The 25271-nt window shown below is 42.8% G+C and overlaps 3 protein-coding genes, 1 non-coding gene and 1 pseudogene across 4 annotated transcripts in view; 3 read left to right on the forward strand and 2 right to left on the reverse strand.

The window, feature by feature from the left end:
* Positions 1–821: 821 nt before the first annotated feature.
* On the reverse strand, positions 822–1475 carry LOC124984006 (eukaryotic translation initiation factor 4E-like; annotated as a pseudogene).
* Positions 1476–1565: 90 nt separating this feature from the next.
* The window catches only part of Vamp1 (vesicle associated membrane protein 1), a 99453-nt gene continuing 75747 nt past the window's right edge, over positions 1566–25271 (reverse strand). The window contains exon 5 of the mRNA XM_047551762.1: positions 1566–1665. Coding sequence (XP_047407718.1) covers positions 1610–1665 — 56 coding nt within the window. The 3' untranslated portion in view covers positions 1566–1609. The remainder of the gene's footprint in view (positions 1666–25271) is intronic.
* Positions 7308–14388, forward strand: Ltbr (lymphotoxin beta receptor). Its single transcript, XM_047551759.1, has 10 exons — positions 7308–7628; positions 7756–7852; positions 8160–8285; positions 8362–8514; positions 8901–8997; positions 9157–9254; positions 11402–11509; positions 11787–11860; positions 12341–12545; positions 12862–14388. Exons 1-10 carry the CDS (start codon positions 7533–7535, stop codon positions 13101–13103), a joined length of 1296 nt encoding a protein of 431 aa, XP_047407715.1. The 5' UTR covers positions 7308–7532; the 3' UTR covers positions 13104–14388.
* On the forward strand, positions 13472–20008 carry LOC124982150 (oxysterol-binding protein-related protein 9-like). The gene is given in 4 exon segments (XM_047548419.1): positions 13472–13644; positions 18244–19119; positions 19121–19219; positions 19221–20008. Coding segments are annotated over 4 exon segments (1449 nt in total). The 3' UTR covers positions 19522–20008.
* Positions 17273–17348, forward strand: Trnap-ugg (transfer RNA proline (anticodon UGG)). Its single transcript has one exon. It is a non-coding gene; the product is annotated as a tRNA-Pro (tRNA).

Here is a 25271-nt window from a genome sequence, read left to right on the forward strand (position 1 = left end):
CCTCCTTGAGGGCTCCCCCTGCCCCTACATTTGAAAGCCAGGGGCTATTCACTCCCACATAGAGCCCATGATTTCATCAGCTCTTTGGTACTGGACTGTCTTCCTGGGCAAGCACTCTACCAACTGAACAATATCCCCAGCCCTAACGTTTTTGTTTTTGTTTTTGTTTTTTGCACAAAATTAATGTTTATTCCACCTTTGTGTCATATTCCTGGATCCTTCACCAATGTTACATGAGGAAAAAACAAAAGCAAAACAAATGAAAAACTGAAATCAGAATCACTAATGTTATCAAGTAGGGAAAACAAACAAATTAAAATCTAGCAGCCATCAGCAAGAGTACAGCAAAGATAACGCTGTCAAAAGAAACAAAGAAAATTTCTAGAAAACTGTATGCATCATACTCTTTCAAACCAGCAAAATATGCCCCTGCATACAATGGAACATAAACTCAATTTTTTTCCTATTAAAGTATAGAAATGCAAGTTCTTTTGAAATATTGTGGATGGGTAAAACGTGTTTGCAGTGGTAATTCTACTAAGCTAATACAGAGTGGGCTAGGAACACATTTATGGATTCTGAGGATGATGTGGACTGTAATTCTTTGATTGGGATAGTAGGCACTATAATAAAAATTAAAAAAAAAAATAAACACAGAAGTACAAGTCAAAGGCGAATGAGATTTCTCTTATATCTGAGTGACATTTAGATGGAATCAAATTTAAATGCAGTCCACTCTGCTTTTGAAGAGGCTTTGGTTCAGCTCCCAGATCTCAATTGCTTGACGCAGTCTCCTATGAGAATACTCAGAAGGTGTCTTCTTAAACAACAAACCTATTTTTAGTGGTGGAGCTGCTCTTAGTAGCTGTGTCTGCATGGGACTGATAATCAATCACTATCTTTGGAGGAAGTCCTAACCTTTCCTTGTATACCCTCCCTATATGTGTAACAGTCTCTCTGTTTTCACATTCAGTAGTCCATATTGCTATCTTATCACCTTTAGCTCTAACATTAACAACAGCTCCACATATATCATCACTGTAGTCATCAAAAGATTCTCCAATAAGGCACAGCAGTGTCTCTAGCCAAAAGCGATCGAGGTCACTTTGTCTCTGCTGTTTGTTTAATATAATGAGCTATCTTCCACCCCGTTTGTTTTTCTCATCTTCCCACATAGGCTCAATACCATCCTTAAAAAGTGAGTAGTCACAGCCAGGCATTAAATTACTAGAAAACTGGATATGGTTGTATAGAGCCCAAAAGTCTTCAACAGTATCAAACTTAGAGATCAGTCGAAGGTTTGCTTGCCAGGTTTTACTTTTATCATTTTTAAAAAACCAGAGTGCCCATCTATTCTGTAGAGGATGTTTTATATAGTGTTCTGGGTTAGCAACCTCCTGATTGGATTCTGTTTTCTCCTCTTCTGTAGGCCGGGGACTAGGAGTAGGGGTGGTTTCCGGTTCCACAGTCGCCATTTTAGATGGATCTGATCGCACAACTGCTCCCGAAGTGGAGGGTGAGAGGGAAAAAATCCAGTCCTACCTTTTCTATTCACTAGCTGGTGCCTGAAATCCAGCCATTGACTTAAGATAGAATGACAGTCTTCATCTCAAGGGCTGAGAACTGCAAGGTCTGGTCTGGAGAGTCTGATGATCCTGGCACGTCCTGCCAAGGTACAAGAGCAGCTTAGAGACCACAGCACTGTAGATCTGGAATGGGCCAGAGCAAGCTTGTTGTGAGAAAAATAGAAAGCTGAGACTCCTGCTTTTGTCAGAACTCCATTTGAAATAATATCTGTTAAAAGTGTAGAAATAATACACCAATACATTTTTGTCGCAGTAGTTTCCCAGCAATACACAAGTATAAGGAAGAAAAACAGCTTGCATTGTTCCATTTCTTTTCCTTCCCTCAGCCCCAAAAGACCCACTCTAATATTACTTTATATCTATCTTTTTTTCTTTTTTCCCCCAGGACTAAGGATTGAACCCAGAGGCACTCTACCACAGAGCTACATCCTCAGCCCTTTTTATTTTTTATTTTGAGACAGAGTCTCATTAAGTTGTCCAGGTTGGCCTTGAACTTGTAATCTTCCTGCCCCAGCCTCCCAAGTCACTGGGGTTATAAGCTTGCCCCACCATGCCCAGCCCTGTCTGTATCTTTTTGTGTGTACTTATAGATTCATATGTATTTTCTTAAATAAAACATACAATTTTTTTTTCATGTATGACCATGTTACAGATACTATTCTATGACTTCCACTTTTACTTTTAAGCTGTGTGACTTTGGAAAAGACAATTTTTCTCTCTGGGCCCCAGCATTTCCATTTGAAAAATGATGGGACAAGAAGAGGTGGGTGAGGCAGGCCAGATGGTTGCAAAGGCCTTGCCAGACAACCTGCATGTGGCCCCTTGCTCAACTCATGACAGAACCGAGGCCCACAGAAGCATATTGACTTGCCTACAGTCACGTAGGAGTTGAAGTAGGGCCAGAATGAAAACTTAGCCTCCTCCCTGTTGTGCAGCACCACCACCCCAACCCCGCTTCCAAGCTCAACACTGCTTCCCTGACTTCCAGAAGTGGACTCTTGGCTGGGGTTGTGGCTCAGTGGTAGAGCACTTGCCTAGCATGTGTGGAGGCACTGGGTTCGATCCTCAGGACCACATGAAAAAAAAAAAAGCTACATGACAGAAGTGGAGTCTTGTTGTATGGGAGGTCAGCGGTCTTATTGACCTTATCTAGGAAGCACCCACTTCCCAGGGCTCCCCGCTGCCTCTCCCAGAGCCCCAGCTCTTCCTTCCAGCCTTGTCCCAACATCAGCCACCCTCCGACTCTTGGTATGGCCATAAAATGTACAAAGGTTGCATGGAAAGAACTGAAACCAGAAGGTCCTCAATGAGAAAAGGGTTATGAGTTGGAAGCTCTTCCTGCCTCTTATGTTCCAAAGATAAGTAATGATAGAAGGAATCATTCTCCTCCACACTCCCAGGGAGAGCCTATCTCAGCACTTGCTGCTCTTTACTATTATTGTGCTAGAGAGTGAGTGTGTGCATGTGCACATGCACACATATGTTATGGGTTTTCTGAGGACTGGGACCTAGTTTTTTCATCTTGGTGACCTCGGTGTCTAATTGTCACTATTTGTTGACTCATCTACAGAGGATAGCAGAATTAGCATCTTTTTTTAAAATATTTTTTTAGTTGTAGATGGACACAATACCTTTACTTTATTTATTTACTTATTTTTATGTGGTGCTAAGGACACAGTGTCTCACATGTGCTAGGCAAGTGCTCTAACATTGAGCTACAACCCCAGCCCCACAATTAGCATCTTTGGTAAGATCCAAAATTTATATTTAAAAGAAAGGGATGTGCAATGAGATAGGAACCCCTAAACATAACATCCTAACTTCCTCTGATAAACCATTTATTTGTGGTTTATTAATTTACTTAAATTTCCTCCACTTTTTCCTTTGCAACCTATATCCTTTCTAGAGTGAAAATGAGTTAATTAAATACAACTCTTTTTGATATTGTTGTTGTTACTGTATTGAACCCAGGAGCTCTTTACCACTGAGCTATATCACCAGCCCTTTTTTAAATTTTTATTTTGAAACAGGGTCTTGCTAAATTACTGAGGCTGTACTCAAACTTGCAATCCTCCTGCCTCAGCCTCCTGAGACCCAGGGATTACAGGAGTGTGTCACCAAGTCTGGCTAAATACAACTCTTTAGTCTCACCACTTAAAGCTAATTAGCTGCTCCACCCTGGGTTACATACTGTGGAAAACAGCAATCCTTTTATCTTCATTTATGAACTATGACTCTAAAATGATGGATCAGAAAATCCCTCCCTTTCACTCTTAGTCTAGTCCAGATAGGGTCTGGAAAAATGCTTAGAAGTTAAAATTAAAAGTGTATTCCCTTGGTGAAGACAGCATTTACCATCCTTGGCACTACTGACATTTTGAGCTGGATAATTCTTTGTTGTGGAGGGCTGTTCTGCATATTATGGGATGTTTAGAAGCATCCTGGTTTCTATGCCGTAGAAGATAATAGTACCTCCAAAATAGTTGCAACCAAAAATGTCTGAATGTTGCCAAATGTCTTCTGGGGGGCAAAGTCACCCAGTTGAGAACAACCGGGTAAAGTATTCATTGTCCCCACTGTGGAGAAAGTCAACCCTCATCGGTTATATTCATTTTTCAGTGTTTGCCAAATCCTATCCAAGGGCACCATTGACTAAGAGTAGTGTGAGGAAGAGAAGAGAAAGAAAGAACATTTGGAAGACTCAATTCACACCAATCCCCTTTTGGAATTCTTCATGGGCCTGTGGAAAAAGGACCTCTTATCAACCCCCTCTGAAAAAGGTCTGGGAGGAGACCCCACTCTCACGTTTTGTTTGTTTGTTTGTTCTGGGTACCAGTGGATTGAATCCAGGGGGCCCTTAGCCACTGAACCACATTCCCAGCCCTTTTTATTTTATTTTATTTTATTTTTATTTTGAGACAGGGCCTCTCTAAATTGTTCAGGCTGACTTTGAACTTGCAGTCCTCCTACCTCAACCTCCTGAACCTCTGGGATTACACGTGTACACTACCACATCACTCTCACATGTTCTAAGGGTGTGTGAGGTACCCAGTCTGGGTCTTGTGCTGCCCAGTGGACGTCAGTAAAACTTCAAGGAAGCTGGTAAAGTACACAAAAGGAAAGAAGCAAAGACGGTGTAGTACCCACAAAGAATTCATGGATTTTTTGTCTTTGTGAGTCTCTGCCTCCAAGGGATGGTTGGATAGGCATAATAGTCATTTATTGATGTGTCTGTCATAGGCTAGATAGGAAATATGAAACACTCTTCCAAATGAGAAAAAATCAACAGGGAATTGGTATATGGATGATGGAAATGCTGAGAAGCCAACAGAGGCAGTAAGAAAGCAGCAAAGCAGGAAGCAGCTTCCCTCTCTGTCTTTATGGCTGGAAGACAGAAGGGTATCCCAGTGTTAGAGACCAAGAAGCTCTCAAAGCTATTTAGCAGCAACCAAATAGTGGGGACTCCCCAATAGGAAATGGGATTGTGGAAGGAGTGTAGAAATACAACCAACTGCAAGTGATGCCAGAAAATGCAGTGGGAGAGATGGCCTGGCGTCTTCCTTCCTCCACCCACTTGTCATTTACCAACGCCTCCGATTGGCGGAACCCATGCAGAAGCCAGAGGGAAAGAAGGTCTGGGAAATGTAGTTCCCAGTACAGGGAAAGGGTGGAGAACAGATACAAAAGTGAACCAGCAACTTACTGGCATAAGTAAAGACGCCCAGTACAGCCAGCGGAGGTTAAAAAGGATCTGAGAGAGTGGTTATCTGTGCCCGCAAAGGGCATGCAGCAATCTTTTGTAGTGCAAGAAATGTTGGGGAGGGATACACAGAATATTTAAGGGGGAAAATTCACCAGTCTGTATGTGTAAGATTTGTGTACTTCACACACTTCATTCATGTTTTACCTCAATTAAAAGAAAAGAGTTCCTTTCTTTTGGAGTAAAAGCTCGAAATATTTTCAAATGAAATGACATGATGTCTTGAATGTGCTTCAAAATAATCAAGGGGGATTAGTAGAGTATTTATGTTGGTATGGGAAGGTGGCATACAAAAAAGAAGACTGGCCATGAGATGCAGCTGGGTAATGAGGACATGGCGGATCCCAGTATTATTTATTCTCCCTTTGTTTATTGTGTTATAAAATTCATATAATAAATTTTTTTATAAAAATGATTCAAAGCTACTACATACCCATTCCTTTATGCATTTAAGAGGTCAGGGTGAGTCCAACTCCTTAAATCTGGAAAGAGTTGCAGCCCTGAGAAATGTCCACCATCTAGATATTTCTTCCCTCTCCAGGCAGCCTTGGATCATCCATGTTCACAGTTGCCAAGAGCATGCCAAGTGCTGGTGAGGAGAGAGCCCCTCACAGAGTGGAATATCTAAAGCAGGTCCCTTCAGTCTTTTGTAATCTCTTCTCCCCACACTCCTGCACCAGCATTTCCCACCTCCTCCACTAAGAGCCTATGTGGCCATCTGACCAACCAGGGTAAAGATGATTGCTGAACAGAGGCTGCCAGAGACGGGTACCAGTGACTAGCTCAAGAGAAAATTAGCTCCTTATCCCAAAGGAGACACCTCTGAGTTACAAGGAGGCAGCATGGTTGCTGGAATGATCCAGGACCTGGAAATTGGGACCCCCGAAACCTGGTCCAAGTCCATGGATTGGCCAAGCAAGGTGCACATTGTTCATTTAGTCCATGAATTTGTATTGGGCATGTGATATAAGTCAGAATATGTTTAGACTCAAAAGATTTGGTCCCAGCCACTGCAGAGTCTGCTGGGGAAGCAGAGTACAGAGAGCAGCTTTCCTAGGGAAGCACTGATGGTCTAGCAGATGGTTCCCAGAGCCAGAGTGTCTCCTCAAGAACAGGTAGGAGTTAGCCAAGAGGACTGAAACTTGGAGACCAAACAGCCAGGCTGGGTGCAACACTGTGAACAGCCCTGTGGGGCTGTTAATGGGTTGAAAGAAGATGGTGGAAAGAAAAGAGGTAAGCACCAGGCTAAGTAACCTTGGAATACAGGTCTCCCCTACCTGGCACCCTGAGCCTCAGTCTTTTCCTGAAGGTGAGGGGGCTGCACTGGGAAGCTCTTAGCTTCCTCATATTCAAAGGATACAGAGGCTCATGGGTGAGGAAGCTGAAACTGGGCTGCCCAGCAGCATGCCCAGCTGTCCACGCTCATCAGGAACTCTTGGTCTGCACATCCTCTCCACCCTCTGGGCTCCGAACCAGCTGCACTCTATCAAGTCTCCTAGGGGTTGGGTCTGAAGGGTGGAGGCCCATCTGACTTGTTATCCCTTTGTAATTTGTCTTAAAAGTCACAGAGCAAGGCAGGCACCCACGCATCTGCCAAGCAGGAATTCTGGGTCCCAGACAGCTGCATCTGCTGGTTGTCCCTGAGTCTCTACTCAAGACACTGTCAGTCCCCGAACCTCCATTTTTCAGACCTGGCACCCAGCTGTGCACTCCTCCTCCGGGTTCAGGCTCTTGGAGGCCTGCCTGAGGGCTGTCCACTGTCTCTGTTGCCCTTGTCCCACCAGCTGGGCCCTCCTGTTCTGGCAGCCCTTCTCTCCTGGTCAGGCTTCCGAAGAAGGGAGGAGGCCCGGTTCCGGGCCTGCTGTCCTCACGTGCTTTCCCGGCCACCCCCTCCCGCCCTGCATCGAGGCAGCCAAGCCTGTTCCTCTTCCCCCATTGCGATTGCGACAGGCCAGCTCCCAGCGCTCCCTGTCCCCGCCCCCGCGGCCGGCTCGCTCCACTCCCACTTCCTGAGCCTGGCCGCTGGAGCCCTGGAGGCCAGGCCCGGCCGCTCCCGGCCCCGGGGGGCACGTCAGCCCAGCCGCTGGGCTTGGGAAGCAGCCGCCATCGCCGCCGCTCTGGACGTATAAGCTTCCCACCTTCCTCCCAGGCCTCCACCCGTCTGGTCGACGGGTCGAGTGGCCGCCATGCGCCTGCCTTGGGCGGTCTTTCCCTGCGGCCTGGCCTGGGGGCCACTCCTGCTGAGCCTCTGCGGGCTCCTAGTGGCATCCCAGCCTCAGCTGGTGAGGGAGGGGCCCAGTGGCTGGTGATGGTAGGGAAGAGGGTGTGGGCAGCCTGCTCTCAGCCGCTCTGCGCTCCCAAGCTGACCCCTGACTCATTCTTCTCCCTCACCTCCTTCTCCCCTTGAAGGTGCCCCCATACAGCTCGGAGAATCAAACCTGCTGGGACCAGGAAAAGGAATACTACGAGCCCAAGCATCAGGTCTGCTGTTCCCGCTGCCCCCCAGGTGAGAGGCAATGGCCCCAGGAAGCCTAAGGCATGGATGTGGGTTAGAGGAAAGGCAGACAGTGTCCCCCAGGAAAATTAGCCAACAGAGACAGTGAGAAACATCAGCCATTATCATGTGGGCACTGAGATTTGCCCCCTTAAGTAGGCCTCTTCATCCTTTACCTCACTGAAAAGTAGCTGAACAGCCATGTAGGATGCAGGGGGCAAAGAGACTTGAGGATAGTCTTGGAGTCACCAAGCAAGGGGCAGAGGCTAGGGGTGGAATGCTGGCCTCCTGACGCCCTGCTGCCCCACTCATATCATAGGCACCTATGTCTCAGCTGAATGCAGCCACAGCCAGGACACAGCATGTGCAATGTGTGCTGAAAACTCCTACAATGAGCACTGGAACCACCTCCCCATCTGCCAGCTGTGTCGCCCCTGTGACGCAGGTAAGTGGAGATATGCTGGGGGGCTGGGACCTCCTGGAGCATAGCCCTTCTCTGAGCTCTCCCATCTCTCCACCAGTGCTGGGCTTCAAGGAGGTCGCACCTTGCACCAGCAATCGCAAAACTGAGTGCCGCTGCCAGCCAGGAATGTTCTGTGCCCTTCGAGAACCTGAGTGTGTGTTTTGTGAGCCACTTTCAGAGTGCCCACCTGGCACTGAAGTTGAGCTTAAAGGTCAGAGGTCACTGAGGGCAGATGGTGAAAGGAGGCTGGGTGTTGAACTCGAGTGAGGGCAAGGAGCATAGAACTTCAGGCAGAAGCATGGAACTGTGCCATGGCCATGCCAGGTAGTCTCTTTGGCATAAAATGCTTCTTCTCATTCCATGCAGAAAAATCACAGAAGGGATCAGCAAAGAAGTAGAATTGGGATGGGTGCTGGCTCACAGGGGGCTCCTCTCAGCATTGGGGAGGCCAGGGTAAAATAGCAGGCAGAAGAGCAGGCTTGGGGAAGGTGAGAGCTACAGGGTAGGGTGGTTGGCAAGCAGGAGACCTTTTATAGGAAGCTCACAGTGGGCTCTTTTTTCCCATTCATCCGGGCTGGCCTTCCTTTCTTTTGCCAGATGAAGTAAGGCAGGATGACAACAACTGTGTCCCCTGTAAGGCAGGGCACTTCCAGAACACTTCCTCTCCCTACGCCCACTGCCAACCCCACACCAGGTAAGCGCCCCTGCCCTTGCCTTTCCACCGTCAAAGAAGTCTCAGCTGCTCCCATCCTTGATTCCATGTGCTCATCTGGCCACTTCCAGCCTGTATCCCTTGAGTTGGGCACTGGTGGACAGGGGCAGGAGATCACAATCAATCCTCTTTCCTGTGCAGGTGTGAGGACCAAGGCCTAGTAGAGGAAGCTCCAGGCACCCCCGAGTCTGACACAATCTGCATAAATCCACCAGAGCCACTGCCCCCCGAGATGCCAGGTGAGGGGTGAGGACTAAGGGACACAAGGTGGGATCTGGGACACTTTTTTTTTCCGTATTTTTTTTATTGGTGCATTATAGTTGTACATAACAATGGGATTTGATGTTATATATTCGTACATGCACAGAATATGACAATATAATTTGGCCAATATCATTTCCCCCTCCCTCCCTGCCTTCATTCTCTAGTCCCTTTTCTCTGCTGACCTCCCTTTGATTTTCATGAGATCCCTGCCCCCAACCTTTCTTGTCCTTTTTCCTCTCTAGCTTCTACATGAGAGAAAATATATGACCCTTGACCTTCTGCATTTAGCTTAACGTAATGATCTCTAGTTCCATACATTTTCCTGCAAATGACAATTTCATTTTTCTTTTGACTGAATAAAACTCCAATGTACCACATTTTCTTTATCCATTCATCCATTGATGGACACTTAAGCTAGTTCCATAGTTTGGCTATTGTGAATTGTGCTACTGTAAACTTGGATATGCATGTATCACTGTAGTATGATGACTTTAATTCTTCAGGATCAATACCAAGGAATGGAATAGCTGGGTCATATGATGGCTCCATGCCTAGTTTTTTGAGGAACCTCCATAGTGATTTCCAAGTGGTTATACTAATTAACAATCCCACCAGCAGTGTAAAAGTGTTCCTTTTTCTCCACATCCTCTCCAGAATTTATTATTATTTGTATTCTTGAAGATTGCCATTCTGACTGGCACACACAGAATTTTAAAGTTATATATAATAAGATGCCAAGAAATATTCCTACACTGAGATGTGATTATAACTGACAGTGTCATCATTTTGGACATGCCTCCTTCATATAATCCATTGACTAGACTGAATACCTCATTACTAGATTCCATACTTACATTGTTAGAGAGATAATTGACTCTTGGGTTTTTCCCATGAATTGATTGGTTTCTGAATTTTTTAAAATTACCAAACATTTATATTTAAGCTTCTATTTATTGAAAGCTATGTCAGGCAATCTAAACACCTTCCATTCACTATCTCATTTAATCCTCTTAATGATTCTACAAAGTAGATCCTATTATTATCCTCACTGACAGAATGCAGAAATGGAAACTCAAAGAAGTTAAGTGACTCGCCCAAGATCACCCAGGTGGTAACTGCAATTATTAAGATCTGCACTCAGGTCTTTCTTACTCTAAATCCCATGCCATAATATATGCACATTGTGGAAAGTTAGAAAACTCAGATATGCAAAACTAAAGCAAAACAAACTTACCCATAGAGCTATCACTCTTTATTATTTTGATATATATTCTCCCAGACATTTTCCTGTGCATATGTATACATATAATTTTTTTTTCACTAAAAGTGGAGTGATTTTAATGTTTTATAACAATTTTTCTTTTCTTTCCCTCTTTTGGTGCTGGGGATTGAACCCTAGGGCCTTATTCATACTAAGTACAAGCTCTTTTAATGAGCTACACCTCAGCCCCTGTAACCTGATTTTTCACTCAGCAATGTATCTTAAATATTTTTTCATGTCCTCTCAGAACTTTTAACTATGTATCAAATACAACTGAAAAGTTAGAGCTAAACTTAGCTACAGAGTATATAAGCTAACGTGCTTATTTTGTGTATGAAAAATTGATGCTCAAATAGATGAAATGATTTCAAATCACATCCCTGGGGAAGAACCCATGTATAAGGTATACAGGGCCAGTCTCAGCTCCTCTGCAGTGGCCCCTGTGTAACATGGCCACAGAAATGTGGCTCTACCCTGTGCCCTGAATCTCTTTACAGCCCCAAGACCCCCCTCCCCTACTGCCTCCCACCCACCACTTCCAACCCTTAAAAAGGGTTGGAAGCCCAAGCTCCCATCTCTCACCCATAAGACAGCCCCATTGGTGGTGTCTGAGCAAGAGGCACATACACTACATCCATCTCTATCCATAACAGGGTCTCTGTGACTGTCAAGAGGTCCTCCCAAGCCAGCTTAGTTCCCCTTCTCCAAGGGAAATGGCTCTAATTCTACACTGTGGCCGGAGCAATAAAAGCTGCTCCTCCTTTTCTCTGTCTGGGTTGCCAGAGAACCGGAAAGCTCCTCCTTAGTTTCCTCCCCCTCTGCCCTTCTGGCCATCATCACCCCCGTCTGCTCTTTTGGCAGGAACGATGCTGGTGCTGGCCATCCTGCTGCCATTGGTCTCCTTTCTGCTCCTCACCACTGTCCTTGCTTGCACTTGGAAGAGCCACCCCTCTCTCTGCAGGAAGCTGGGTAGGAAGGAGCTCCCCGCAGCTCCCACATGGATGGTTGGGTATTGGGAGGGATATTCAACTTTCCCAAACTCTTTTACCTCCTCCCATCCCCTCAGGGCTCTCAATGACTGTCCCCCAAAATAAATGCCATTCTTTCCACCAAGCCCTCATTCTGAGGCAGGGGACAAGGATAATAACAGCCTGTTCTTTCTGGGATCCCAGGATGGGCAGCAACACATGAGGATGGGAGAGGCTGGAGGCTTGAGGCCTTTCACCCATTTCATTTTCCATTGCAGGATCCCTGCTCAAGAGGCATCCAGAAGTAATGGGGGAGGCTGAGAAGACAGCAAGAAGGGGCGGAGGTGATGAGGTATGATGGGGGAGCAGACCAGAAAAAGTATTCAGGTTTCCACATATATTCATTTAACTAATAGTTTATTGAGCTATATGCCAGGCACTGTACTAGGAAATGGGGGTACAGCGGTGAGCAGTAAAGCACCTCACCTCCTAGAATTTACATGCTAGGGAAAAAGAATAAAGTTAACCATGTATCAGGTTATTTAATACTAAATAAAGCAGGGAAGGGGGACAGTGGCAAAGGATGGGGATATGTTATTTTAAACAGAGTGGACAGGGAAGACCTATCTGATAGCTGATATTTGAGCAGAAAAGAAATGAGGGAGCCAGCTAGGGAGGTATCTTGGGGAAAGTGCTCCAGGAAGTGGGGGAAAGGGGGTGCAAAGACCCTGAGGAGTAGAGATGGGCAGTGAATTGCCAAAGCATGGCACAGGATATAAAAGATGGGAGTCTCGGTCCCTCATCATTGGTTGCTTCTCTCTCTTTTCCTTAGGGAGAGGAGTCCCCTTCATGCCCCCCTCCAAAAGCCAACCCACATTTCCCTGACCTGGTAGAACCACTTCTGCCCATCTCTGGAGACTTGTCCCCGGCCCCTGCCAGGCCCCCACCAACTCCTGTTTTGCTACAACAGCAGAGTCCTCTGGTTCAGACCAGGGAGCTGGAGGCTGAGTCTGGAGAGCAAGGGCACGTGGCCCACGGTGAGTAAGCCTGGGCAGGCCAACAAGAAGAAGGGAGTGTGGAGAGGGAGGGATGTTAAAGAAGGAAAAGAGGGATGATTGCAGGGAGAGAAAATATGGCCAGATGAAACAAAAAGACCAAAGCGGAGGCTAGACAGACAGGAAGAGCGAAAACTCAAACAGAAGGGACAGGGAGGGAAGGGCAGGAGGCTGGGAGGAGGCTGGGAGGAGGCTGGAAAAAGGCTGGCAGAATTCAGGGAGCAGCAGTCTGTTCTGTCATGGGGGCCTTCCTTCACTAGTCTCGTTTGACCTCTCTCATTCACCGTCCTTTCCACAGGTGCCAATGGCATTCACGTCACCGGTGGCTCTGTGACTGTCACTGGCAACATCTACATCTATAATGGTCCAGTACTAGGGGGAGCACGGGGTCCTGGAGACCCCACAGCTCCCCCTGAGCCTCCATACCCCATTCCTGAAGAGGGTGCCCCTGTCCCTTCTGAGCTCTCTACACCCTACCAAGAAGATGGGAAAGCTTGGCACCTGGCTGAGACAGAGACAATGGGGTACCATGCCCTCTAACAGGGCCCAAGGAGCTAGTTGGTCACCCATGCCTGCTGGTGTCTGAGAAACACAAGGAGAAGAAAGGCCCAAGGGCACCTTCTCCCCTGAGGCTGCCTACCTACACAGAATTCACATGGAGCCTGCGCAGGGCCCCAAGAGGCAGAGCCCTGAAGGACTGGGCCTCAGACACTTCTTGGAGAGCAGGGCCAGGCACTCACTGGGTACAGTGCCCATCACAGGACTCTTACCACCGGCCCAAGATCTCATTGCAGATCCACCGGGGCTGCAGCAGCTCAGCCTTAGGCACGGACAGGGCATATGATGCTAAACTGCTGCCCATTGTGGCAATCTGCACCCAAAGCATGACACAGAGGGGAACCAGTCACATGGTCATTTGCAAGGACATCACTGGGACCTCTAAAGGATTTGTGGTGCTCATCCCCAAGTTTCAGAGGCCCTTTGAGGGCCCATACTTCATGTGGACTGAGGTGGACCCTGGAGGAAGATGGAGTTACGTGGAGGACCACCCCTCCTCACCTCCTGGAAGAGAGGAAAGCAAGTCAGTGAACACTGGGAGTTTGGGAAGGGTTACAAGGTATGGGGGAGAATTTGGGAAGGGGAGGAAAAGGGCAAGTATATTTATGAATTTAGCCACATTCAAATAAAGAGGAGACTGAGATTCAGATAATTCATTTTCTTGGGATTTAAATAGAAACACTAATCCATCAGGGCAACGTCAAAGACAAAGGTCAAGACATCAAAATACAATTAATCTCACAAAGGTATATCTGTGAGAGACCCATACATGTAATTCAGGTAATAAGATAATAACAATTTTAGCCAGCAACTGCTAACATGTCAGGAAGTATTCTAAATACTTTATGATTAACTTATTTATCTAATCCTCACAAATTATTTATCCTCATAACAACTCCACAAAGTAGATATTACTTCTGTTTAACAAATGAGGAAACTGAGGCACAGACAGGGTAATTTTTGGGGGGAAAGGCGTACTAGAGATTTAACCAGGGGTGCTTACCACTGAGTTATACCTCCAGCGCCATTTTTTTGTTTTGTTTTTTTTTTTTTTGAGACAAGTTCTCCCTGAGTTACTGAGGTACTTGCTAAGTTGCTGAGGCTGGTCTCAAACTTGCAGTCCTCCTGCCTCAGCCTCCCAAGACACTGGGAATAATTATAGGCATGTACCATGCGCCCAGCCTCCCTGATTTTAAAGACGATAAATTTAGTCACAAATGGCAAAGCCAGGTTTTGCACCCAATCCGGCTCTAGAGGGTAATAAAAACTTAATATATCACACCCTTCCAGAATTTGTTTTTTGTTTTTGTTTTTATATGTTGGGGATGGAACCCAGGGCTACGCTAGGCACATGCTAGGCAAGCCACTGGGCTACATCCCCCAGACCCCAGAATTTGTTTGAATGGTAGAAGAGGCTGGCTTCTCACTTGGATCTCTCTGTGTTCCACAGACATTTAGTCTCAGTCAACTCCCAAATGTTTAGCCACTGCACAAAGTGACAAGTGTTCTCCAGAGCTGGTTGAAGGGAAGGATGTACACATGAAACATAGAATGTGAGAGGAGGCCAAGTGCATAGTCTGTTGAACAGAAATACGGCTGGCCTCCTTTTAGCTCAGGAGCACTCATGATTTTCTGTTTGTTTCTTTTTGTCTTATCCCAAAAAGAACGTTAAAACTTCCCTAGTGTTCTTATTAGCAAATATTTGCCCTCCTCCCCCAAATTATCTTCCATGCTGCCAGGTAAGGCAATCCTTGCTTGAAAGATTGCTAGGAGAGCTCCTGCCAGCTGACTGCTCCTTCCATAAAAGGCCACTGTCATAGATCCAGTGTTAGGAAGCCTGTTACTGGCGTTCATCAAGATGGTGTGGCAGCAAAACACATACCCCAGGAATCCTCTGGGCCAACTGAATGGATGGGTCATTTAAGGTTGACTGAAAGTATTAGGTCCACCTTCCTTCTGCAGGAAGAAAGTAATGGCAAGCTGTACCGGGGATTGAACTCAGGGGCACTCGACCACCGAGCCACATCCCCCATCCTATTTTGTATTTTATTTAGAGACAGGGTCTCATTGAGGTGCTTAGTGCCTCACTTTTGCTGAGGCTGGCTTTGAACTCACAACCCTCCTGCCTCAACCTCCGGAGCCACTGGGATTACAGGTGTGCACCACCATGCCCAGCTGGCAAGTTGTATCTTTACAAAGATAAATCCTCCTCCTCCTTCTGTATGATAGAGCCAAATAACATGAATCCTAAATAATTGTCCCAGAATGCTTAGAGAAAAAAAATTATACATTTTTTCAACAAAATAAAAGCAGAAAAGATGTTTAAAGAAATGGTGCTGAGGCAAAGCCCTGTGACACCATTCAAAATTAGGACTATAACTGCTTATATTGTATTAGTACCAAACAAACTCCTATTAGCATTTGCATTGAGCCTGCCTTAAAATCATGGATTAATTAGAGAGAATTAACATCTTCCTATCAAGAACACAGTACACTTTTCTATTTGTAGATACCTTTCTATTTGTGTCCCTATGGTACCGCCCTGTTTTCTTAGTACAGATTTTAGCATTTCTTATTAAGTTCATTCATAGGTGCTTTATCTTTGTAGGTGATAAATAAATGAGATCTTTTCTTTTAATTTTTTAAAACCTAGCCACTACCAAATGAATTCTTTCATTCTATATAATAGTTTTCAGTTAATTTGCTCAGGTTATCACCCATAAGTAATGTGAAATTATGCCTGCTGTCCAATTTCATATTCCTTTTTTTTTTTAATTTGGTATTGGGGATTAAACCTAGGGGCACTTTACCACTGAGCTACATTCCCAAACCTTTTTAAAAATTTCTTTTAAATTTTGAGACAGGGTCTCGCTAATTTGCTTAGGACCTAAATTGCTGAAGCTGAACTCCAACTTGCCACCTGCCTCAACCTCCTGAGTCATAGGATTACAGGCATGTGCCACTGTGCCCAGCACCTAATATTTTTTAATCTTGTCTAAATGCATTGCCTACCTCCAGAACAATGTTAAATAGTAACAGACATCTCCATCTTATTCCTGATTTTAACAGCAATTTTTCATTAAGCAGGAGTTGAAATAAGTGTGTTGGTTTTGCTATGCTAAAGAAGTACCTATAGCTTACTATTTCATAACAATTCAATGGATAACGAATAAAGGACTGGGAGCAGAGAGATCAGGTGGAATCTATTGCAACAAGGAGATGAGAAAAGTGGATGGATTGGGAATATACCTTGGAAATACAGTTACTAGGATGTGCTGATGGGTTTGTATTCTACCTTGTATTTTGAGGCCTTTGCCTACTAGTTTGTTAAATTAATCTGAGCCTCACTTTCAGAATTAACATTTGGAAAAATACTGAATGAGTATTTACTACGTACATACCAGGCATTTTAAGATAAAACAGCAAACAAGGCAGACTTGATTCATAACCTTGTGGAGCCTGTGAAATAATTAGTGAGATGAGTGCTACAAAAGAGAAACATAACACATAATCAGGCACCTAATCGAGGCTTGGAGACCAGGAAATGTCTCCAGAGGAAATTCAAGATGCAGCCCAAAGGAAAATGAAGAGTTGACTGGTGGCACAAATGGTATGCTCAAAGGCCCTGTAATGGGAAAAACAATTTGCCTGAGGTTTGGGAATAAAGAGAATGAGAATGGAGAAGTAAGCAGGAAACAGGTCATCAAGACTTAAAAACTAGGGCTGGGAATATAGCTCAGTTGGTAGAGTGCTTACCTTACAAGTACAAGGCCCTGGGTTCAAATCCCCAGCACCACCAAAAACAACACACACACACACACAACTTGTAAACTATAATAGGGACTTTGGGCTTTACCCTAAGAGTAATAGGAAACCACTACATTGTTTTTTTCAGTATAGTGAAATGTGTGATAATTTTAAATTTACAGCCCAAAGAAACATTACATATGTAGATACTCGTATGTTACCATCCCAGGGTACAGAGTTTCTGAAAGATTACTTCATGCCCCTTTTCACTCAGTAATCCACATATATATAAATATATATATACATATATATATATATAAAAATATATATACATACATATATTTTTATTTTTCATTATCTTTTTTGACAGTGATAATTTTTTTTTTTTAGCTTTTTTTGGGGGGGCTGGGGATGTAGTTCAGTTGGTAGAGTGCTTGCCTTGGAAGCACGAGGCCCTGGGTTCAATTCCCAGCACCGGGAAAAGTAATTTTTTTTTCATACAAGTATATCATGTATATAGGGTAATAATGTCTGCCTCATTCTAATGTCCTTCCCATCTCCACCTACCCCACCCCTCCCAATGTTGGTTGTTATTTGGTATTTATCTTGATTGGTGTTCTCTCAATTTCTTGAGTCTGTGGTTTGCTGTCTCTCACTAATTTGGTAGAATTCTAAGCCATTCTTTCTCCAACCATTTCTTCTTCCTTGTTTGTTCTTTCTCTTCCTTCCAGAATTTCAATTATATGCATGTTAATCATTTAGTATTCTTGAATGCTCTCTTCTTTCTTACTTTTTATTCTCTGATTCTTTTCTCTTTATGCATTTCAGTTTGGATGATTTCTATTGACCTATATACTGAAGTTCACTGATTCTTTCTTCAGTTACAATGAGTCAAGTGATGAGCCACTCAAAGGTATTCTTCATTTCTGTTACCATATTTTTATTTCAAATATTTCCATTTCATTCTTATAGCTTCCCCTGCTGAAAAGAATAAAATCTTATTTTGGCATGTTGTTTCTTCTACTTTTCCCATTAAATCTTTTACTGGGCTGTGGACCGCCTGCACTGCCGCCGGGAATCTGGTCGAGGGGGTAGAAGAGGGATGCACAGGAGCAGCCCCCACTCCCACCCCAGGAGGTAACGAGGGCGGGGGCCTCAGCGAATGGCTTTCTTGCTAGCTGCTTGCGGAGGTTTGGAATCAGGATTTGTTCCTAGTATCCAAGACTTTGACAAGAAACTGACAGAGGCAGATGCTTACCTACAAATCTTGATAGAACAGCTAAAGCTTTTTGATGACAAGCTTCAAAACTGTAAAGATGATGAACAGAGAAAGAGCATGGTAGAATCAATTAAACACTGCATTGTGTTGCTGCAGATTGCTAAATTCTTTTGGATCTGCCTCAGTCTTGACACACAGCAGTTCGGGAAATAGCCTAAAGTGCCCAGACACCACAGAATCACTGAATTCTTCCACGTCCAATGGGACAAGTGATGCTGACCTTTTTGATTCACATGACAACAGAGACGATGATGGGGAGGCAGGGTCAGTGGAGGAGCACAAGAGTGTTATCATGCACCTCTTGTCACAGGTTAGGCTTGGAATGGATCTTACTAAGGTAGTTCTTCCAACATTTATTCTTGAAAGACGATCTCTTTTAGAAATGTATGCAGACTTTTTTGCACATCCGGACCTGTTTGTGAGCATTAGTGACCAGAAAGATCCCAGGGATCGAATGGTTCAGGTTGTGAAATGGTACCTCTCAGTGTTTCATGCAGGAAGGAAAGGATCAGTTGCCAAAAAGCCATACAGCCCCATTTTGGATGAAATCTTTCAGTGTCACTGGACATTACCAAATGACACTGAAGAGAACACAGAGCTAGTTTCAAAAGGACCAGTTCCCTGGGTTTCCAAAAACAGTGTAACATTCGCAACTGAGCAGGTTTCCCATCATCCACCCATTTCAGCCTTTTATGCTGAATGTTTTAACAAGAAAATCCGATTCAATGCTCATATCTGGACTAAATCAAAATTCCTTGGGATGTCAATTGGGGTGCACAACATAGGACAAGGCTGTGTCTCGTGTCTAGACTATGATGAGCATTACATTCTCACGTTCCCTAATGGTTATGGAAGGTCTATCCTCACAGTGCCCTGGGTGGAATTAGGAGGAGAGTGCAATATTAATTGCTCCAAAACGGGTTATAGTGCAAATATTGTCTTCCACACTAAACCTTTCTATGGAGGCAAGAAACAGAATCACTGCTGAGATTTTTTCTCCGAATAATAAGAAGTCTTTTTGCTCAATTGAAGGGGAATGGAATGGTGTAATGTATGCAAAATATGCAACAGGAAAATACGGTCTTTGTAGATACCAAGAAGTTGCCTATAATCAAGAAGAAAGTGAGGAAGTTGGAAGATCAAAATGAGTATGAGTCCCGCTGCCTTTGGAAAGATGTCACTTTCAATTTAAAAATCAGAGACATTGATGCAGCAACTGAAGAGAAGAACAGACTTGAAGAAAGACAAAGAGCAGAAGCCCAAGAAAGGAAAGAGAAGGAAATTCAGTGGGAGACAAGGTTATTCCATGAAGATGGAGAATGCTGGGTTTATGATGAACCATTATTGAAACGTCTTGGTGCTGTGAAGCATTAGGTTGGGAAACACAAAAGTTTACACCTGATGACCAGGGCAAGTTGTCCTAATTAAGCAACAATCTTCCTTTGGGAGAACCTATCACTCCCTCCTTATTGCAGTGGTTCCTATCTCAGGGATACTGGACTTTCTGATGCAGATGAACAATTAAAGCCGGAAAAGCTTCCCTTTCTCTATGGCAGTTAAGATTTTGACTTCAGCCCTGAGAATATGTTAGGTTTTGAAACAAGATGTCTGCTCCTTTTCCAGACCCCATGCTTTGAAAAGTTTCACACTCTGCACTCTTGTTCTGCTGTTAAGACATGACATGCAAACTCCTACTTACTTACTTCCTGGTTCATATAATCTCTTGGGTTCTATATATACAAATATATACACATAAAAATATACCTGATGGCAGATTTTTCATAAATATTCCATCTATTGTAAATATTGGTTCCTCAGAGTTGTTTTAGAAAATTAGTGCAATGTATTAAAATCAAGTGTTAGGAAATTTCATGGTTTCACCTATGATAACTTTTATTTTAGAAATGAACTATTATTAAATTGTATCTAAACCTGGATTACAGTTGAATTATACTCTGCGCTTCTTAAGGCTTCATAAAGTAATTTTTCCAACCTTTTTAAAAAAAAATCTTTTACTATATTAATTGTTAGGGGCAGTTATGGTTCGTTGATAACTCCCAGAAAAACGCTCCGCAGACACAGGTCTCACACGAGGAACTTTTATTTTATGCGGACGATTCGCATCTGCTGGGGGAAAAGGAAAGAAGAAGGAAAAGAAGATGGCGCAGGGTTTTCTCCTCAGATATTGGAATTTCGCAGGCTGGGAGGAACCAATCGCGGAGGAGAATTATTACAGACTGACTGATAGACCAGTGACATATTAGAACGTAATGTGGGAGGCAGGAAGATTACGGCAACGTAAGCCGGAAATTCCTGTAACGGGAGAGGTGGGCGTAATGCAGATTGACAGGTGGTTGAGAGGCCAGATTCCTTACATTAATCCTGTTATTTTAATTGCTTTTCAGTTTTGTTTTGTTTTGTTTTGTTTTGTTTTGTTTGTACTGGGGATTGAATCTAGTACTGACTTACATCCCCAACCCCTTTCAGTTTTTATTTGGAGGCCCTTTTACTTAGGACCTTGCTAAGTTGCTGAGGCTGGTCTCAAACTTGTGATCCTCTGCTTCAGCCTCCCGTATCACTGGGATTATAGGCATGTGCCATTGTGCCCAATTAATCCTGTTATTTTAAAATCCATGTCTGTTCTGGTTCTGAGTCTGGTGCTGATGATTGCTTTATCTCTTCAAGCTTTTATTTCTATTTTATGTGTGCCTTGTGATTTTTTATTGACAGGTGGCTATACTAGACTGGAGGTATTGCTCAATGGTAAAGTGCTTGCCTAGCATGCACAAGGCCCTGATTCAAATCCCCAGCACCACAAGAATTATATATATGTACATAATTTTTTTTAAAGAGGAGCATTCCTTTCCTTCTGCTAGCTCTTTAGTGTGAAGGATTCTGTTATTCTCCTTGAAAGATGGGCTGGGTTGAATGTTTGCTTTTGCTGTTATTATCCTCAACGCACCAGAGGCTTAAAATTCCTCTAGTAATAACTTGTTTTTGTCTTTCCACTTAGCTTTGAGTCTTTCCTTTGCACTGTTTCCCAGAAAGAGTCTGTTTCTTGCAACTTTTCCATGATGTATTTTTGTGTTATTTTTACTGTCAATGGTGGGAAGTGGAGGACAGTATATGTTTTTCTGGTATTAGTGCCCTTTTAAAGAGACTCTGAGAGATCCTCACCTCTTCCACCATGTGAAGTTAAGAGATAGCCTTAAATGAACCAGAAAATGGGCCCTCAACAAACATCCAACATGCTGGTGTCTTAATCTTGGATTTCTCAGCTTCAGGACTATGCAAAATAAATTTCTGTTGTTTACAAGTCACCTATTTTATGATATTTTGTTGCAGCAGTCTGAGAAGACTCAAATGCGTGGAAAAACACCAACAATATAACAAGATAGTAAGGATTACCCAGGGAAAAAAATGTTAGAGACAGTGAGAATCCAGACATACATTTGGAAAAAAGACCTAACCCTTCACTTCACAAAAAAGGAAATTCAAATAGCTAATAAATACAAAAAAAGGTGCTCAGCCTCACTAAACATCAGAGAAATACATAAAATAAAAGCACGTGCACAAAATTGACAAAAATTCAAAACTTTGACAATACTAAAATGTGGCAAATGTGTGGGGTTATTCAGACTCTCATACGTTGCTCAGGACATGTAAATTGGTTCAATCACTTTATAGTACAGTTGACAATACTCTATGACTCAGCAAGTCCACTCCTAGGTATATACACAGAGAAATGTATGCATATAATTACCTGGATTTGTGTACATTAAAGTCAATAAAAGAGTATTCATAATTCCAGTTACAAAGACTGCAAATAAAACATATGTTCATTATCATAAATAATGGTATAGTCATGCAGTGAAATGCTATAGAGTAGTGAAAGTTGGTGAACTAAAATGAAATATGGCAATGAATATGAATCTCATCATAAGCATTTCATTGAGAAAAAGAAGTATAGGAAGTTGAAATATGCAATCTCAAAATATGGCACTTGGTCATAAACATTATTTTGAGGAGACAAATAAAAAACAATAGATGCAATCAGTAAATAAAAAGCACTCTGCCCTTTCTCCACCACTTGCCTAGAAGCAGGCTTAGACTCAGTCACCGGAGATTTTTAGCTCATAGAAAATAGGAAGATGAATCTACATAACACTAACAAGCTTTACTGAACACTTGCCTTTTATTAATTCCTCATATATTTACCTTTCCATAGTTTACTGATCTTGGAAGCCTAAAACCCTTTTCCTTTGTCTTGTCATTCTCTGTAAACTCATTGTTCTTTGTTAGATGTAATATAAACCCAAGTTCTAACCTTCTAAACTTCCCTGCTTTAAATTATTCATCACTGAGTTTCTCCTACATGTATGCAGAATGCATGCATTAATAAATTCTGTTTTGTTTTTTTAGTGGTGCTGGGAATTGGACCCGGAGCCTCAGGAGTGCTAAGCATGCACTCTACTACTGAGCTACACCCAACCCTCTTTTGTTAATCTTTTGTCAGTCTAACTTTTGGGCCCCAGCCAGAGATCTTAGGAAGGCAAAGGAAAAAGGTTATTTCCTCTCCTACAGAAACAAGACGGGAAAAAAAAAAAAAATTACAGTGTGATTCCATCCATAAAGTTTAAAAAACTAAACTATGTTGTTTAGAGGTACATTCATAAGTAGTGAAACTATATAACAACAATCAAGGAAACGATCATCCAAGGCCATTTAATCATCACTCTAGGAAGGAAGAAGTTTGTTATGATCAAAAGGGGGTGAATGGGGCTGGGGTTGTAGTTAAGTATGGAGCACTTGCCTGGCATGTGTGAGGCACTGGATTCAATTCTCAGCACCGCATATAAATAAATTAGTTAATTAAGTAAAGATCCGTCAACAACTCAAAAAAATATTTTTTAAAAAGGGGTGCATGAATGACTTCTGAATTCCCAATAATGCTCCATTTCTTGATCTAGGTGGTAATTACATAATCATTTCAGTTTATAATTATTCAGTAAACTATATATCCATATTTATGCAATTTTCTGCTAGGATGTATGTTTCACACATAAAGGAAAATAAGATAACAGGCTTGGGTTAAGTGTGGTGAAAGACCATTTTGAGGATTATGGGATTATGGGGTGATTGTGAGACAATCAAATGTTGATGTTGAATAGACTGAAGACATAAATCTGGGAGTCCTAAATATTTAGATGATAACTGAAGGACAAGAGAAGATAAGATCACCTATAAAATGTGTAAGAGTGACAAGAGAAGAAGGCATAAGACAAGACCCCTTGTGGAACTCCCACATATAATGACAGGCAGAGGAGGAAACACTGGCAAAAGACACTGCAAAGGAAAAGCCAAAGAAGTAGGAAGAAAGGAAAGCTGATGTCTGGAGAAAAAATGTTTTAAGAAGGGAGTAATTGATCTGTAGAATACTGCTGAGAGAGCAAATAAGATGAAGATGGAAAAGTGTCTACTGAATTTAATAAAATGTGATCAACTGATCTAAGCAAGAGTGGATCCAATGAAGAGAGGGGAATGAAGGTTGGAGGGGAGGTAAGCAGGGTTACCACACTGCACAATTCCACACAGCACCTTTCAGAATTATGAACCAGAGGACACCATGAACACAGACTATAATACAACAGTGTTCCATACTGCTATGTAATGCAGAGAACCTGGGGAGGAAATGGTATCCTTGACTAAAATATTTTAAGAGCATTCTAAAGTCCAACGGTGTATCATCAAATATTGGTTCTTTTATTAACCCTGGGCTGGAGTGGGGCATGGGGGTACGTGCAATCCTGTAATCCCAGTAACTCAGGAGGTTAAAGCAGGAGTATCACAAATTTGAGGCCAGCCTCAGCAATTTGGCAAGACCCTGACTCAAAATAAAAATAAAAAAGACTAGGTATGTAGCTCAGTACCCCTGGGCTAAACTACTAGTTAAAAAACAAAAAGAAAAACAACTCTGGACTAGAGATATAGCTCGGCAATTTTACAGGGAATAAATAAAAAACTTTGTATACAGTGTTTGGCACATAGTAGGCATTCAACAAATGTAAATATTTTTCATATTATTTGGACAATTCTTTCAAGAAGCTTGGCTGTGAAGGGAGGAGAACAATAAGTCAACAGTTGAAGAGGGGAGTGGAATTGAAGGAAAGTGGTGTTTTGTTTTGTTCTTAATTGACTTTGTGTTTTAGAAATTTCAAGTTTTTCAAAAAAATCACAGAGGAAGTATGAGGATTTCTCACATACCCTGTCTTCTCCTTTACACATGCAGTTTCTCCTTCTAGTAACATCTTCCATTAACCTGATATTCATTATGATTAATGTACCCTATTGATAACATAACAGGCTCACTCTAATTGTTGTACCATTCTATGGGTCTTGACAAATACATAATATCATGAACCACCATTGTAATATCATACAGTATAATTTGTCTCTCCTAAAAATTCCCTGGGGCCCACTTATTCATCCTTCCCTCTCTCCAAGCTCTTGAGAACCACTAATCTTTTCATTGTCTTTATAGTTTTGCTTTTTCCAGAATATCATTAAATTGAAATTATGCAGTAGGTAGCCTTTTCAGACTGGCTTCTTTCCTTTAGCAATATGCACATTTAAGTTTCTTCTGTTTTTTTGTTTGTTGGCTTTTTGTTTATTTGTTTTATGTGACTTGACAGATCATTTATTTCTAGCACGGAGTAATATTCCATTGTCTGGATGTATCACAATTTCTTCATTCACCTACTGAAGGACGTCATGGTTGTTTCCAAGTTTGGTCAATTATGAATAAAGTTGCTAAAACATACATGTTCAGGTTTCTGAGTAGACATAATTTTCAGCTCATTTGGATAAATACTAAGGAGTGTGACTGTAAGATCATATAGTAAAAGTAGGTTTAGTTTTGTCAGAGCCTGCCAAATTGTTTTCCAAAGGTGTTGTATCATTTTGCTTTCCAACAAGCAGTGAATAAGAGTTCCTGTTGCTTCACACTCTTGTCAGCATTTTGGGATGTCAGCGTGCTAGACTTTGGCCATTCTAATAACTATGTAGTGTTATCTTATTATCATTTGCATTTTCCTGATGACATATGATGTGGATAATCTTTTCAT

Source organism: Sciurus carolinensis, chromosome 4 (genome assembly GCF_902686445.1).
Source record: "Sciurus carolinensis chromosome 4, mSciCar1.2, whole genome shotgun sequence".
Lineage (NCBI taxonomy): Eukaryota > Metazoa > Chordata > Mammalia > Rodentia > Sciuridae > Sciurus > Sciurus carolinensis.

Bases quoted from the DNA above. Each gene is read 5' to 3' on its own strand.
- Ltbr (XM_047551759.1), top strand. From the start codon at position 7,533: ATGCGCCTGCCTTGGGCGGTCTTTCCCTGCGGCCTGGCCTGGGGGCCA. The intron at 7,853-8,159 runs GTGAGAGGCAAT...CTCATATCATAG, and splicing joins CTGTTCCCGCTGCCCCCCAG to GCACCTATGTCTCAGCTGAA. The intron at 8,286-8,361 runs GTAAGTGGAGAT...TCTCTCCACCAG, and splicing joins GTGTCGCCCCTGTGACGCAG to TGCTGGGCTTCAAGGAGGTC.